Raw genomic sequence first — 16,556 nt, 5'->3', positions numbered from 1 at the left:
TAATTATAGTACTTTCTCATAATGGCAGTGGGTTCCATTTTTGCAGGATTAAATATGACTTCCAATAAACTTGATGATTTGGAGATTTCTTTGGCTTATTGTTTAGCACAAGCTCCTTCCCATTTTTATTTGTTTTTTCTCTGTTCCATGAACTCAATAGTCTCTCTCACTTGCAGATGCTCATGTTTCTACTCTCTCTTATTATGGACCTGCTTTCTCTCGCTCCTTACTCACACAAGGGACTGTCACCTGACTCAATGCTTTCCTTTTTTTCTTTATTTGGGTGGGTTGTCTTATTTAGATATCTCTATTTTTCTGGGAAGACTTCTGAATGAAAATAGAAAATTCATTTAATCAGATATTTACCTTTTAGAAGAGATAACACAAAATGAAGTATAGTAATTAACTCTATCAATACTTTTCTATTTAATTCAATTTATTTGTGTTACTAACGTGTTTAATAAGTCCCAGATACTTTTCTTTATAAATGCATATAATAACATAGTAGATAAAGCTCAGAATAATCTTTTAAAATAATTAGAAATATACAAAAATATTTATGCATTGAATATAAATAACATTCCAGTTATAACAAAATGTAGTCAAGCATAAGCAGAAATATATCAGTGTACAAATGGATAATAACTTAATACTGTATATCTAGTGTGTAAGAGATTAATATGAGGACATAGATCATGAGAGTAGTCTAGTTTTATTGAAGTCTTCACTGGACAAAGACAAGTCTTGAGAGACAAGGAAGGATAAGAAGGTCGATTAAACTAGCCTTTGGAGAACCTCAGGTGTAGGTTATGTCCTTTTTGTATGAATGAGTAGAGGTCCATTATGGTGGTTATGTGCCGTGGAGTAGGAACCAACTCATAGTGACCCTGTACAGGGTTTCAGAGGCTGTAAATTTTTATGGGAGCAGAAAGCCTCATCTTTCTCCTGGGAACAACTGGTAGTTTCGAACTGCTGACCTTAAGGTTAACAGCCCAATTCATAACCACTACGCTATCAGAGCTCCATTATACATGAATAGAGAAACGAAATGGTTTTTAGGACTCTTAGCTGCTTTTTTCTACATTGTTATCAATCAAACCATGTCCTCTCTGAGCATCACTAGTTCTATATGAAAAACGAGTACACCCATTCCTTACTTCCTAACAAACAAGAACTGTAGATCTTGAACTAGAGTACTCAAGTATACATTCTACTTACTTGGGTTTAGTCTAAAAGTAAATGTTTTCAATATAGAAATAAATAAGAACGTTCTCTTAGTTTCAGCTGTCCCTCCCTGTTATTAGAGCCAGGGGGAAGTGAACTGGCTACTGGGATATTTTGATACTGCATTTGCAGATATGCTGTAAAATTATATCTTTGTTTATTTCTTGCAGTAGAACAATCACTAAATGATTTCTTTTCTAGTAATCTGAATAGGATTTTAATCTCTGTGGACATGGAAGTGGGAAATCGCACCATCCTGAATGAATTCATCTTGTTGGGCTTCACAGAAGACCCGCAGTTACAGCTGATTCTATTTGGAATATTTTTGATGGTTTATTTGTTAACCTTGTCAGGGAACATGACCCTGATGATCTTAATCCGTATTGATTCTCGTCTTCACACACCTATGTACTTTTTCATTGGCAACTTGTCCTTCTTAGATTTCTGGTACACCTCTGTGTATACGCCCAGAATCCTGGTTAATTGTATCTCAGAAGATAAGCGTATTTCCTTGGCTGGGTGTGGGGCCCAGTTCTTCTTTTCCTGTGTTGTAGCCTACACTGAATGCTACCTCCTAGCAGCCATGTCTTATGACCGTTATGTGGCAATTTGTAACCCCTTACTCTATTCAGGTATCATGTCCACTTCTCGCTGTACTGGGCTGATTGCTGGCTCCTACGCTGGAGGATTCTTGAATGCCATAGCCCATACTGCCAACACTTTTCGTCTAAGTTTCTGTGGTAAGAATATCATTGATGACTTTTTATGTGATGTAGCACCATTGTTAAAAATGTCCTGTACCGACACACAGGTCTATGAAAAAGTGCTCCTGGGTATGGTGGGCTTCACGGTCCTCTCCAATATTCTTGCCATATTGATTTCCTATTTCAACATCCTCGTGGCTATCCTGAGGATCCGCTCAACCTCAGGAAGGCGCAAGGCCTTCTCCACCTGTGCCTCCCATGTTATCTCAGTCCTGTTCTTCTATGGATCCATGCTCTTCATGTATTCAACGCCCAGCTCCACCTTCACCCCAACGACAGGCAAAGTTGCTTCCCTGTTCTACACAGTGCTGAATCCATTACTCAACCCTCTTATCTATAGTGTGAGGAACAAAGATGTCAAAGAGGCTTTCAAGAAAGCAATACAGAGAATATGGCCACATGGATGAAGATCACCACTTATCTTCTTATTGAATACTCTTATTGTATTTTCCAAATTATTGTTTTTAAGTAATTCAACAAGCTAGACTTAGTGAAATACTAACTACTCTATAAATGTTATTATGTTGCTGTGATATAAAGGATTTTTAATTTATGTTAATATGGGTGGTTTGATACTCTGAAAGATTTTCAGTTTTCATCTTTGCAGTATCATAATTTTAAATAAAATATATCCTTTCAATGCTGTCTTGGAATGAAGGAAAAAAGCAACTCAGTGGATTTTGTGTAAATGGATTGATTTTGAGGGTTGGCAAGCAAACTCTGTTGGGCGAGATTGAAAGGTATAACAGTTCGAATTTTGGAAATTTTCTCAAAATTTTACAAACCTTTATTTTTAATAAAGTCATTTCTTCAAATTTCTTCAAGTTTTATTTTCGTATACTGAAAACATCTGTGTAAACCTGTGTCTTATACATTAACAAAATGCTAGATTAAATGTTTCAAAGTTTTAAAGACTATTTTACAAAAGTGGTTCTAAATCCATGGATGAAGTAGTCTCTTTAGAGTTTTAGGCCTTAAAAAAGAATGGTTTTCCATTCATGAATACTTTGCAATATTGTCTCTCATTCCACACCACCATATGGCCCCACAGTCTCATGTAGAATGAAATGAAATATACTGTCAAGTAAATAAATAAACTTTATACTCATTGTTTAGAATTTTCACTGAAAATTAACTGCAAAGGAATTTTACAGCTCAACTGTTCAATAGTCTCTATAACATTGCAAGTTAATTATAATTAGTTATATTTTTTAAATGAGTATGAAGTTCATAAGTTAGGCCTTTGCTATTGAAAGATTGTAACTTTAGCTATTGCTAAAATGAGCACCTTTACAAAATATAACTAAATTAAAAGTTTAGGACAAATAATTACAATGATTCTTTGTTTTAGTTCTGGCATTTCTAATCTTTCTTTCCTAATATTTTATTTTCTAATGTACCATTGTTCATTCTCTTTTCATCACGAAATCTCTAGCATGCTGTATTCACTATCATCATTAAAGCTGGGGGACTATTTGACTGGAAGGATTTGGGATGTGTTTCATAAATCTTAATAATCCATATACTATATTCTTCATATTCCTGTAAAACCATCACAGAAAGAAAAAAGAAAAGTTCAAACCTAGTGAGTCAGCTATGTTAAAAAGTAATCCTTTGGAATCTCAGAAGTAATGTATACTCTTATCTGTTTTGAATTAGACGAAGATAGTGCTTTAAACAAATAAATAAAACAACTATATTAGCATTGGAGTCCTGAGGTTGTGCTTTAGGATAAACACTGGAACACAAGGTTAGTTTTAATCACAAGGTTGGTGCTTCGAAACTACCAGTCAATCCTCAGAAACCCTATACTGGGTCACAATGAATGGAACTGACTCGACAGATCTTAATAGCAACAAAAACATATTAATATTAAACTGCCTCTGTTTTGTTTCACACTAAACCAAGACACCTTTAAGAAAACCAAACTGTATTATTAAAATATTAAAAGTACTATGGGCTACCTGAAGAATAAAGAAATCTGTCTTAGAAGTATAGCCAAAGTGCTCCTTAAAAGCCAGGATGGTGGTACTTTGCCTCTCATACTTCGGACATGTTATAGGATCGACTTGTGCTTGGAGATGGACATTATGCTTGGTAAAATGGAGGGTCAACAAGAAAGAGGAAGACCCCCAATGAGATAGGTTGACCCCCAATGAGATAGTGGAAGCGGCAATGGACTCAGATATAACATCAATTGTGAGGATGATACAGGACTTGGCAGTGTTATGTTGTTGTTGTGTTGCTGAGCATAGGGTCACTAAGAGTTGGAGCTGACTTGGCAGCATATAACATGTTAATATTAAGCTGGATCTATAATCTATAGTAAGGAGACCTGAAGGCACTGTGAGTTAGACATTGCCCTTCTAACCAGAAAGTCACAAGTTCAAACTCTCTAACTGCTCCCAGGAAAAAAGATGAGGCTATAAGCGTAGTGGTTACGAATCGGGCTGTGAACCTTAAGGTCAGCGGTTCGAAACTACCAGCCGCTCTGCGGGAGAAAGATGAGGCTTTCTACTCCCGTAAGGATTTACACCCTTGGAAACCATGTACAGGGTGAGCTATGGGTTGGAACCAACTCGACGGCACTTAACAACAACAACATATGTTCCATTGGAGTCCTGGAGTGGCGCTAATGGGGCTAATGCAACAGATTGCAAAGTTATTTGAACTGCAAGTTCGATGATTCAAGCTCACCAGCTGCTCCTTAGAAACCCTATGCAGGGTCGCTATGGGTTGGAATCAACTCGACGGCACTTAACAACAACAATATGCTCCAATAAAGATTTACAGTCAGAAACCTTATCAGGTTCACAATGAGTAGGAATTGACTCAATATGAGTGGGAAAAAAGAAATAAAACATTTTATAGTGGTCCTTATGTGGCACAGTCAAGCTCTGGGTTAGTAACCTATCGGTTGAAATGCCTTTTTCTTCTCAAATGTCATAACAATTGAAAACCCTATGGAACACAATTCTGCTTCACAACACACAGGGTCATCTAAACTCAGGTTGAAATTCACTTAACAGTTGAGGTTTTTTATTTTGCCTTTTTTTTTTTTTTCCCCCCTTAAGTTTTTATTGTGAATTGAGTGAGAGCTGACAAGGAAGAGTATAAGTTTTACATTTAATAAATCATATTTTGTATCATTGCAATTATTACAATCCCCTCCATGTGTGATCAGTTAAAGAGTTGTTGTTAGGGCCCATGGAGTCGATACCAACTGATAGTGGATACAACAGCATGAAAAACTGCCAGGTCTTGGACCAACTTCACAATTATTGCTACATTTGAGCCCACTGATGCTGCTACTGTGCTAATCCATCTCATTGGGGACTTCCTCTTTTTCTCCAAATCTCCCCTTTATTAAAAATGATATCCTTCTCCAGGGAGTCCTGGAGTGGCACTGTGGATTAATGCGCAGGACTGCAAAGTCGTTTGAACTACAAGGTTATTGATTCAAGGTCACCAGCTGCTCCTCGGCAACCCTAAACATGGTCACTATGGTTTGGAACCGACTAGACAGCACTTAACAATAACAACAACATCCTTCTCCAGGGACTGGTCCCTAATAATAACGTGTCCAAAATATGAGAGATGAATTCTGGTCATCCTAGCTTCCAACTTTGGCTGTACTTCTTCCACCACAGATCTGATTGTTCTTTTAGCAGTCCAAGGTACTGTCAGTATTCATAACTCAACTCATCAATTCTTCTGCCTTCCTTACTGTCCGACATTCACATGCATATGAGGTTATTGAAAATACTATGATTTGCATCAGGAAGATCTTAGTCCTCAGACTGACATCTTTGCTCTTCAACACTTTGTGCAGCAGAAAATTTCCTACTGAAATACATCATTTAATTTCTTGACTGCTACTTTCATGATTGTTGATGGTTGATCCGAGCAAAATGAAGTCTTTGACAACTTCAATCTTTTCTCTAGTTATATTGTTGTTTATTAGTCTAGTGGTGAGGATTTTTATTTTCTTTACGTTGAGATGCAACCCATACTGACAGCTGAGGTCTTCGATCTTTATCAAATATGGTTTCTATATATCTGTTCCTTTCAACACTCTTATTAGATTTTTTATGTGGATTCTGGGATCAGTACTTAAAAATATTTCACTTCTTTTCCAATCTATGCATTTTTCTCTGCTTTCAGCCAAGATCCATCTCATGTCAGCAATGATATCCCTCTTTCCAGATCTTCCGAAACTTGTATGAACCTCTGGAAGTTCTCTGTCATTGTATGATTGTAGCCATTTCTATATTACCTTTAGCAAAATTTTACTCATGTGGGATATCAGTGATATAGTGTGATGATTTTTGCATTATTTTGGGTCGTTTGTCTTTGGAATGGGCACAAATACAGATCTTTTTCTGTCATTTGACAAGGTAGTTGTCTTCCAAATTTCTTGGCATAGATGAGGGAGCCTTGAGGGCCACATTACTTTGTTCAAAGATTTCAGTTTGTATCCCATCAACTCATGGTGTTTTGCTCTTTGCAATGTCTTCAAAACACCTTTGAATTCTTTCAGTATCATTGGCTATATCTGACATAGATACACAAGGACTCCTGACATATAGCATTGTTGTTGTTGTTAAGTGCTTTCAAGTTGGTTCCAACCCATAGTGACCTTGTATAGGATTTCTGAGTAGCAGTTAGTGAGTTTGAACCACAGACTTTGGGGTTCAAACCAACTTTGCAGTCCAGCACATTAACCTGCAGTGCCATGCAAGGACTCTGGTGACATATAGTAGTATAGTAGAAAAAATATAGAAGTGACAATGTGGAATTCCTCAAGAGAATAAATATTTTGACTTTTGAGTATAACCAAAAATGATATTTTATATATATATATATCTATATCTATATATAGATATATCTATATATCTATATATAGATATATATATATATTGTTGTTGTTGTTGTTGTTATGTGCCATGGAGTCGGCCCCTTGAGAAGACGGACAAGGCTCTGGCCCAGGGGCCTGCTCCGGATCTGCAAGTCATGGGCCCTGTGGGCCAGGACGTAAAACTCCTGAGATCCCTGGCTCATGGCCTTTGGTGAACATATCACTTGGCTATGGCTATACAGCTTGTTCTTGCTACTGTTCTGTTTATTCTTTATCTGATTTTCATGCTCTTAACTCCGGTTATTGTGGCTTCTGGGAAAGTCATTGTTTCTAGTAATAATACACGTAGAGTACTAGTTAATGGTACCAATGTAAATGTCACTGACTTGGCAGTGCGGGCTGTGCATGAAGTTATGGGAAGTGACATTTCTGAGAAACAGGCGGTGGCAAGTTGGGACAAATGTAATGATTGCCCACTGAATAATTACTCAGTCATGTTTGACATAAAACGAAAGCATGAAATGCTGATTTCCATGAACAATAATAAAACTGAACTTGTTCCCAGGGCTGAACCAGTAAAACCTCTCCAAATGACTCATGAACAGGAACAAATGTTTTGGGACCATGAAAAGGGACTAAAGGGAAATGGTGGCAGCCCCCGCAAACCGCCCCTGGGCATGATCATTTTGATCCTGATGCTCTCCTTGGGGGTTCTGCTTTACATGGTAGCTATGTGCACTTAAGTCGACCCTCTTTAGGCTTTTCTGTTACTTATAACCACGAAAAATTTAATATAGAAACAGACATTGGCTCACAGGAAACCGCAAGTTGCTGCTCTGGGCCACAGGGGCCCATGAAGTTATAGTTTAAACCATTAATTGCTTGCTTGCACTTTTGGCTCAGGAAGACAAATGTCTGGGAAAATGGGAACAGGCTGATATTCTCAGAAAAATGATTGTATAGAAAACTCTGTGAATCACTGTATGCTGTTACAAATGAATAATCACATCAACCTGTGCTTTGTGTTTCACTTCCTTTGTTCGTAATGATAATAAAAGACTGAGGTATGGCTAGTTATGCATGCATTCTTGACAGCAGCATGACTGCCTGCCTGTCAGCTTGCATCAACTTCTGTCTCTGAGCAATTTTTTCTCTCTCGCCTTTCAGACCTCCCTCCTTCATGTGCCCACTCCCTTGTCGAGGCTGGACCCTGACATATATATACTTTTTGTAAAATAAGATTTTAAGAGCTCACCTGGGGACTTTGTAAAAATATCTATGTCCAAGTCCTGTGCACAAAGATTCTGATATAATTTCGAGGGTAAATCTTGAGAATTGATATAAAACAAGTAAACAAAAAGATCAACAAGCCAACAACAACCACCGAAATTACAGTGTATTCAATATTTGAGAATCATCAGATTAAGAGATAGAATATGTGGAAAGGTTACTTGGCTCACCAAGTTCCTTGTCAATTGTATTTGTTCATTGCTATCAAATTTGTTCTTACAATGACTTTGTATAGGGTTTCTAAGGAGTAGCTTCTGAGTTTGAACTACCGAACTTATAGTTCCAACAGAACTTTCAGCCCAGTGCTTTATCCCATAGCACCACACCTTGTCAACGGAAAGGTTTAATAATGTTAATTTTTAAGATTCCCTCCCTACCTCTACCTTTCTGTCTCTTGTAGATAATTTTATGACTTTTTAAAGGTGACTACACTGAAACTCCTGAAAAGTGAAGTGACAAGATGTTTGAGGTAACAAGGTTACAGAATTCCAGTACTAGCCTTGCCATCATCTGTATAATGATGCATATTTAGCTGTGATGCAGTAGGAGATGGGTTCAGAGTTGTTATGAGCAGGGAGAAGAGAATCTATGGTTCAAATTTGCTATGTGAGTTATTAAGATCATAGTACAAGTATAACCATCTCTACTTTTCTGTTAATTAAAAAAAAGGAATTGTTTTTGTATATACATGAAGTGGTTTCAGAGAGTAAACTTTATGCTTTGCAATTCTTGTGGCAAACGTGCCCATTTTCTTCAGAACTAATGTTAGGCAATACCTCAGAATGCAATCACAGTGGTTATTCTGAAAGTCATGCAGCATTGAAACTGTGGAAAATGTTAATTTAACAAACAAATCAACCAGGAATTCCTTAGGACAATTAATTTCACTTTAATTATTGGTCTGGGACATTATCCCTCAAGAATCTAAAACCCAGTCTAAGACCTTCAAATGAGAAACTGCATATGAACAAGGAATTTCACTGGCTCTGCATTTATCTTTTTTTTTTTTTCCTATAAAATGATTGATTTGGACTATAATAGTACCCCACCAATGGATATCATCAAAGGAGATTTATGCTACCTCTATGGAAGTTGTGGTTTTGCACATGAACGTAATATCTGCTTTGTCTTTTAGGGAGTTTTATTTGCTTGCATGTGTGGTGAAGAGAGGGATGAAGCAGGTTACTTCCACACATTCCAAATGGCCTTAGGGTATGTTTTTGCTGGTGTGTCTGTATTCATAGTAGTCTACTGAGGTGTCAATTAAATAAATAAATGATATGAGCTGTTATTTAATTATAGGATATTTGGAGTTAGGCAGACTTGAACACAAATGATGACTCTTCTATATCCTTTGATTTTTAGAAAGAGATGTAACAGTTCTTTTCCTTATCTCCTTTGCCTTATCAAAATCAGTTTCCAATTAGATGTTGATGAAAAGTTGTGTAATAAGACTACCCCAAATGGCAATTTATCAAATACACTGTGATGTCTAAGGACTGTAACTTATGTTTTTATTTTAAAATTTTCTAATTCTTTTTCTGTTTATAATTTTCATAGTTCATTGATAGATTCATGACAAAGCCGTTATTGGGTTACTTAATAGACTTTCCTAAGTTTCTAACTTAATTAGGTTGGCACAAAGGCTTAAGATGGTATCTTTATCCTTTTAGTACTGAAACATCTTGGTCATTGGAAATTATTTTTAAAAATTAAGTTGTATTCATTGGTGAGAATAAATGAAAACACATCAGAAATGTTGGCAATGCTATATGCATGCCGGGATTCTATGACTTTGTGTAGATGTTATGTGCCTCTGCACTATATGTCAAATACTCTTGATATAATTACTTCTTAATGTCTTTCTTCCACTGTTAGAGAAAAAGTATATTTCTACCAAACGGCACAAATCTGATGTTCATAGAGTGGTAGAATGGTAGCTATACTTTTTAAATTGTTACTATATGTCAGGTAATATGTTAAAACTTTAAATGCACCTTGTAATATAATCATCAAAAATAGTCATAAGAATTAGTACTAATATAATTCCTTTTTCACATACAAGAAAAGTGTGCCTTAAGAAGGCCATAAAGTTGTCCAAGTGACACAGAAGAGAAATGGTGAAGTCAAAATTCATATTTAGGTCATCCTTGTGCAGAGCCTATGGTCAATATAAAAATATACCAGGGAAATGAAGTGTTACCCAAAGACCAACATTATGACTTCTACCTATCAAACTTATCTACCAAAGTTAATAAACCAATGAATTGTATTTTGGTGAAAATAATTATTCGTTTCCATAAATGGTTTGAATTCTGAAGGTTAAGGAGTAAGATTTTGAAAATTCAAATTTATGAAGGAATGTTAGACTTTTCAGTTTGGTATGAGAGATATTTTCAGATTTCTTTTTTTGACCTGAAGAGTGGAGAAATGAGTCATTTATCCTAATAGCAAAATTTTAATATCCTATTCTATATGTGATTCTTATATATTAATATTCTAAGTCTATATATGAATCCTGCTGTGACGCTACCGGTTAATGCACTGGACTGCAAAGTCGTTTGAACTGCAAGATTAGTGGTTTACACTCACCTGCTGCTCCTTGGGAACCCTATACAGGGACACTATGGGTCAGAACTGACTCAAAGGCACTTATAAACAACAACTTGTCTATGTATACCAAAATAACTTCAGCCTGAGTAAAATATGATTTTTAGCTTTTTTAAAAAAATTAATTTGATGATTTTTTGAGCACTGGGCCAAGTTGTTTAGAAAAATAATCTATTAGAAATTTAGATGGGCCTAAAATCATGGCTACTATGAAGGTAAATTTATTTTTAATCTGAGCAAAAGACTTAATCAATGATAATAGGAAATAGGAACAGTTCATCTGAATTTCATCAAGATTTGATAGTGTTTATTATGTACTGTTGTTATTGCTGTGGGCCATCAAGTCACTTCTGACTCACAGTGATGCTATAGAGCAGAGAAGAATTGCTCAATCAGAGTTTCAGGACTAATCTTTATAGGAGCAAATCACCAGGTCTTTTCTCACTCGGTGCTATGAATGGGTTTTGACATTGACCTTTCAGTTAGAAACTAGTTCCAGAGATCCTTTATTATGTATTCCTTGTTTTTTTTTTTTGTTTGTTAAATTCCATAGAATTGGTTCCGACCCATAGTGATCCTGTATAGGGTTTTCTGAGGAGCAACTCTTGAGCGTGAACCACTGACCTTGCAGTTCAAACCAACATTGCAGTCCAGCGCAATTACCCACAGTGCCACACCAGGACTCCTTTATTATTTATTGGAAAGTGTATAAACAAACAAACAAAAAATAAAACACCTAAAAATCCTAAATTAATCAAGAGATACACTAGTAATTAAACTTGTATTCATTCAAAACATATAAATATGAAAGTATGTATTTATGTATTATAAAACTACATACATAATGATGAAAATAGTGTATCAAAGGACAAAAATGGTTAGGCAAAAATTCCAATTAACTCTGCATGGGAAAAAAAATAGGTTTTCAAAGAGGATAACATGGATACCTAGAATTTAAAGTACTGAATAGGAATTTTCCAGGTAGACAAGTTGAAAGAAGGCCTTTGGCAAGAGTAACTTTCATCTTGTGAGATAAAATGGAGGGGAGTGCAGTTTTCTAAGGAATTTCTTGCTTTATTGAGGCATATGTATAAAATTCACTGGGAATTTGTATGCACAAAATTAATCTAAGATTTTGATAACTTTGTCTTTAATTTGGTGAGCTTCATACTGGGAGGTGTTGAGTTTATGGGTTGAAAAGACAAATTTTCAGACAAAGCTTCTTTGTTATTTCCAACTTTATTAAGGAGGAACTACTCTCTGTGTTCTAATAGGGATGGAAACAGTTATAAATCTTGAAAAACTACACAATTGAATGGGCTACAGCTGGCCATAAAGTGTCTGCAAATGTTTTTTTAAGAAACTTCAGACTAAGGCTGGGAACGATGGCTTTTATTGAATCTTCAAAGTATAAACAGTGTTTAGAAGTTGGCCCAAAATTTTGATGGACACAACATTTTACATTTACATGAATGAAGATGAAGGTGAGGTTTATTACATCTGGCAGTGATTTTATTACTTTATCGACATGCTATGTGTATGTATGTTGTAGGTGCATACACACATGTCCAATACTTCCTTAAGTGTTCTTGGAAAAGTTATTTAATACATTCAAGCCTTAGTCTGTCTATAACTCAATGTGATAATGATAATTCCTTCTCTGCTTACTTAACAAAGTTCCAATGAAGATCTAATTTCATAATGATAATGGTGAACATGCATTGAACCCTTACTAAGTGTCCAAGTCTATTTTATGCATCTGAGATGTATTATCTCATTTAACTCGTTAATCAACATACCTCACAAGGTATGTGCTACTGTTTTCTCATCTGAAGGATGAGGAAAATGCTGGTGGGAATTATGGGTGGCACAGAGATATTGAAAATCTTTTCACCTGACATGTTGGGGGAGTCTACCTGTTGATGGTGGATTCTTTGTGCTTCCCCACACTTTTATAGTCCACTGATTATGTGGCATTAAATTGTCAACTGAGAAATTAACTGTTAATGTTATTTGTTATCATTGTGATCACTCCTAAAAATCACCAAATTATTTCTTATTTACAGCAGAACTCTCTGCCTGTTTTGGGGAAGATCTGGATGAAGACTTTTTAACCTCTCTTGCCCATTCTTAATAAAATTTGGGCTCTGACGTTACTTTTCTCTCATTTCTTTCCATATCCATCTTTCTCTTATTTCTGGGCAACATATTTCAGAGAATTTAGTTTACTTATTCAAGAATGATTTGGTTTGTAAAGCTCTGATTTTAAAAAATAATAAGAATATCCTCTAACACATATAACACACTAATCAATAGAAAATGGCCTGAAACTTATTTCTTTTTTTCTTTTGTTGCAAATTTCCACTTGGCTGTAAGGTCTATGAAAATATAGAGAAGTCTTTTATGTTTTGCAGTGCATACCTAGAATCTTGTACATATGATATTGTCAAAAAGATACTTTGAAAGCATCAAAAAGTACAAAAATACAGGACAACAAAAAGGAATGAATGAATAAAAGGATGAACGAACGATAGCTTCTTGGTATTATAACTGTGCCTTCCTTTAAGATTCTTCATTACCCTGTATCTTTCTAAGTTGCTCCTTTAAACATTCTAAGAGACAGAGGTAAATTAAACATACTAACTCTGTGTATAAAGTAAGGCAAACAGGCACAGATTGAGGACTAAGAAGGCCTCAGTGAGCAGACATAGAAAGTTCAAGTTGTATGGATCCTTTTTATTAATATTTTTCTGACATTGACATTTTTAAAGAAGGGAATTTTGGCTAGATAGGTGTACCATTATTATATGCTGAAAGGATTATTGATAATAGTTAATATTCATAGATTACTTCTTGGGTGTAACCATTGTCTTAATGGCTTTGTCTGATTTTGTTTAATCATTAAAACCTTTCATAAAATTAATTTTATCATTATTTTCATTTTATATTTAACGTTCCTAGCCTAGATCCTATAACATGAAAATCATGTAGGTTGTAAAATATGTAATCATTGAACTCTATGACTATGTTTCTAGTTGTGCATAACCCTTGATCTTTAGGGTACCTAAGCACTAGAAGTTTCATCTGGATGATTCAGAAGAGTCACAGGTTGCTTTTTCTGCCTTTCCTTACAAGCTCGGGGGATAGTACATGATATAGTGCCCTTCACTGCTCTATTAAGTGAGAACAAATTCAGAATCAGGTAGTTTTGAAGTAAGAGCTCTGTGAGTAAGGCGTTGAAGAGTAAATAAGTTATGGAAATACTACTAACAGTCAAAAAAACATTGCATTTCAGAAAAGGAAAAAAAAAAATGCATCTGTTCAACCAGTTAGTATTTAAGTCCGATATTCTTATCTAATCCAGAGACTATTGATTACAAAGGCAGATTTTTTTTTTTTCCATTTGTAGTTAAACTAAGATACTCAAAATATATCACATCAAGAATATCCTAGCTTTCTTACTAATGCTTTTAGTTTCCATCTCTTGGACATATAGGCATTTGATTTTATCTTCATTTGGGTGGATGGTATTTTAAGAGGAATATAAATATGTTAAAAACAAATTTCACTGTGACAGAATTTGTATTCCTGGGACTCTCTTCTCAGCCAAATATTCAGCTCATACTCTTCATTATGTTCTTATTCTTCTATTTATTAACTGTGACTGGGAATATTATCATCATCACTCTTATCCAGATAGAGCCTCATCTCCAAACCCCCATGTACTTCTTCCTCACCAATTTATCCTTTCTGGACATCTGCTACACATCCACTAATGTCCCACAAATGCTGTCCAATATGATAGGGAAGAAGAAGACCATCCCGTTCTCTGGATGTGCTACTCAAATGTACTTTTCCCTTTCCTTTGGAATGATTGAATGTGTTCTCCTTGGTGTCATGACTTATGACAGATACGTAGCCATTTGCCATCCTCTTCATTATACTGTCATTATGAACCGAAGCACCTGTGTCCAACTAGCAGCCATTTCTTGGTCTAGCAGTTTCCTGAGTTCCATGGTTATCAATGTCTTCATTTTGAGTCTGCCTTACTGTGGGCCCAATATCCTCAATCACTTTTTTTGTGAGGTACCTTCTGTGCTTCGATTGGCTTGCACTGACACTTCACTTACTGAGCTAGTTGTTTTTGTCTTTAGTATCATCATTGTCTTCATTCCTTTTCTCCTCATTGTTGTTTCATATGTCAGAATCCTTCAATCGGTGCTCAGAATACAGTCAGCTTCTGGGAGGCACAAGGCACTGTCCACTTGTGCTTCCCATCTGACAGTGGTGGCCTTACTCTATGGAACTGCCATCTTCATGTACATGAGACCTCAGTCAAAATCCTCCCGTGCAGGGGGCAAGATCATCGCAGTGTTTTACACTGTGATCACACCCATGCTCAATCCCTTGATCTACAGCTTAAGGAACAAAGATGTAAAAAATGCTTTCAGAAGAGCTATTGCAAAACAGAGGACTTGAGAGCTGCCAATGGGACATTAAGATTAATGGCTAATCTAAAATCATTGAATTCTTACTGTGAATGGCAGAATGAACAATGGCTGGATTAAAAGACACAGGAAAATCCTGATATGAATTCAGCAGGACAGAAATATTTCTGCCAAGGACACACTGCAATTTTCAAGTGTCAAAACAACTTCCTTGATTGAGTGATAGTTATTTTCTTGCTCACCAAGAAAACTTGGCTGTCTAATGTTATTCTTGTGAAGTGCCATGGAGTTGGTTCTGACACATTGTGACCATGTATAAGGTTTTCGAGGAGTAGCTGGTGAGTTTGAACTGCTAGAGTATACAAAATTAATTGTCTAAAATTATATCAGTAAATAAAATATCCTGTTTTTACCTGGAAGTATCTAAATCACTTTGACACAGAGAAGCAATCTTGATTTCCAGTCTAGGTGCACTGCTTCAAATTAGGGGATTTGGGATGCAACATTTCACCTCTATCTTATTTTTGTAGTTAAGAAAGTAATAGGACAATATGTTGGTTTTGTATTAATATCTGATGTTCACCCCTTTACATATAGCTCTGCTTTGCAAGGATCGTGTCATAGTATTGCTTCAGTTACATTTCACCTAATCTCTACCTTACCCAAAATCCTATGGTAAACTTATGACTTTCTTTGTTAGGTGAGACATCCATGATTCCTCTAGTATGTGATCTACCACTTTGCAAAAGAGCAATAAATATAATTTAATTTGTTTCCTGGTCGTCTTAAGTTATTGTATGGAAAAGAGGAGAGCAATGATCAGAAACAAATGATTTGATTATATGTAAATAAATTGATTCATTAATACAATATGTAATTGATTATGTGATAATCAATTACATATATTATTTTATTGTTGTTTTTAGGTGCCATTGAGTGGATACTGACTCATAACAACCCTACACACAACAGGACAAAACATTGCCTGGTCCTGCTCCAACCTCACATTCATTGCTACATTTGAGCCCATTGTTACTGTCACAGTACCAATTCATCTCATTGGGGATCTTGTAATTTACCAAACATGACATCCTTATTCAAGGACTGGTCCCTCCTGACAATATGTCCAAAATATGAGAGGCAACGTCTGGCCATCCTGGCTTCCAGGGAGCATTCTGTTGTACTGCTTCCAACACAGATTGGTTTGTTCTTTTAGCAGTCAATGGTACTTTTAATATTCTCCTCCAACACCATAGCTCAAATGTATCAGTTTTTCTACTGTCTTCCTTATTCATTATCCAACTTCTGCAATCATATGAGATTAATGAAAATACCATGGCTTGGGTCAGGAGTACTGTAGTC

General features: G+C 35.9%; 2 protein-coding genes across 2 annotated transcripts; both read left to right on the top strand.

Moving 5' to 3' along the window:
- The first annotated feature begins 1,453 nt into the window (after nucleotides 1-1,453).
- LOC102812125 (olfactory receptor 9G4-like) lies at nucleotides 1,454-2,395 on the top strand. The gene has a single exon (XM_006875776.1). It carries the CDS (start codon nucleotides 1,457-1,459, stop codon nucleotides 2,393-2,395), a length of 939 nt encoding a protein of 312 aa, XP_006875838.1. The 5' UTR covers nucleotides 1,454-1,456.
- Nucleotides 2,396-7,076: 4,681 nt separating this feature from the next.
- LOC102811735 (olfactory receptor 2G3-like) lies at nucleotides 7,077-15,225 on the top strand. The gene is made up of 3 exons (XM_006875775.1): nucleotides 7,077-7,571; nucleotides 9,272-9,348; nucleotides 14,286-15,225. The coding sequence occupies exons 1-3, from the start codon at nucleotides 7,077-7,079 to the stop codon at nucleotides 15,223-15,225; spliced, it is 1,512 nt and encodes a 503-aa protein (XP_006875837.1).
- Nucleotides 15,226-16,556: the final 1,331 nt, after the last annotated feature.

This window comes from Chrysochloris asiatica, unplaced genomic scaffold, assembly GCF_000296735.1.
Source record: "Chrysochloris asiatica unplaced genomic scaffold, ChrAsi1.0 scaffold00339, whole genome shotgun sequence".
NCBI lineage: Eukaryota > Metazoa > Chordata > Mammalia > Afrosoricida > Chrysochloridae > Chrysochloris > Chrysochloris asiatica.
The sequence above is the reverse complement of the archived record's forward strand: the minus strand, read 5'-3'. Positions and strand labels throughout refer to the sequence as shown.

Excerpts from the sequence above, each read along its gene's own strand:
- LOC102811735 (XM_006875775.1), top strand. The coding sequence starts at position 7,077 with ATGGCTATACAGCTTGTTCTTGCTACTGTTCTGTTTATTCTTTATCTG. Across the intron at positions 7,572-9,271 it reads TGGGGGTTCTGCTTTACATG|GGAGTTTTATTTGCTTGCAT; the intron begins GTAGCTATGTGC and ends TTTGTCTTTTAG. Across the intron at positions 9,349-14,285 it reads ACATTCCAAATGGCCTTAGG|GAATATAAATATGTTAAAAA; the intron begins GTATGTTTTTGC and ends GTATTTTAAGAG.
- LOC102812125 (XM_006875776.1), top strand. The coding sequence starts at position 1,457 with ATGGAAGTGGGAAATCGCACCATCCTGAATGAATTCATCTTGTTGGGC.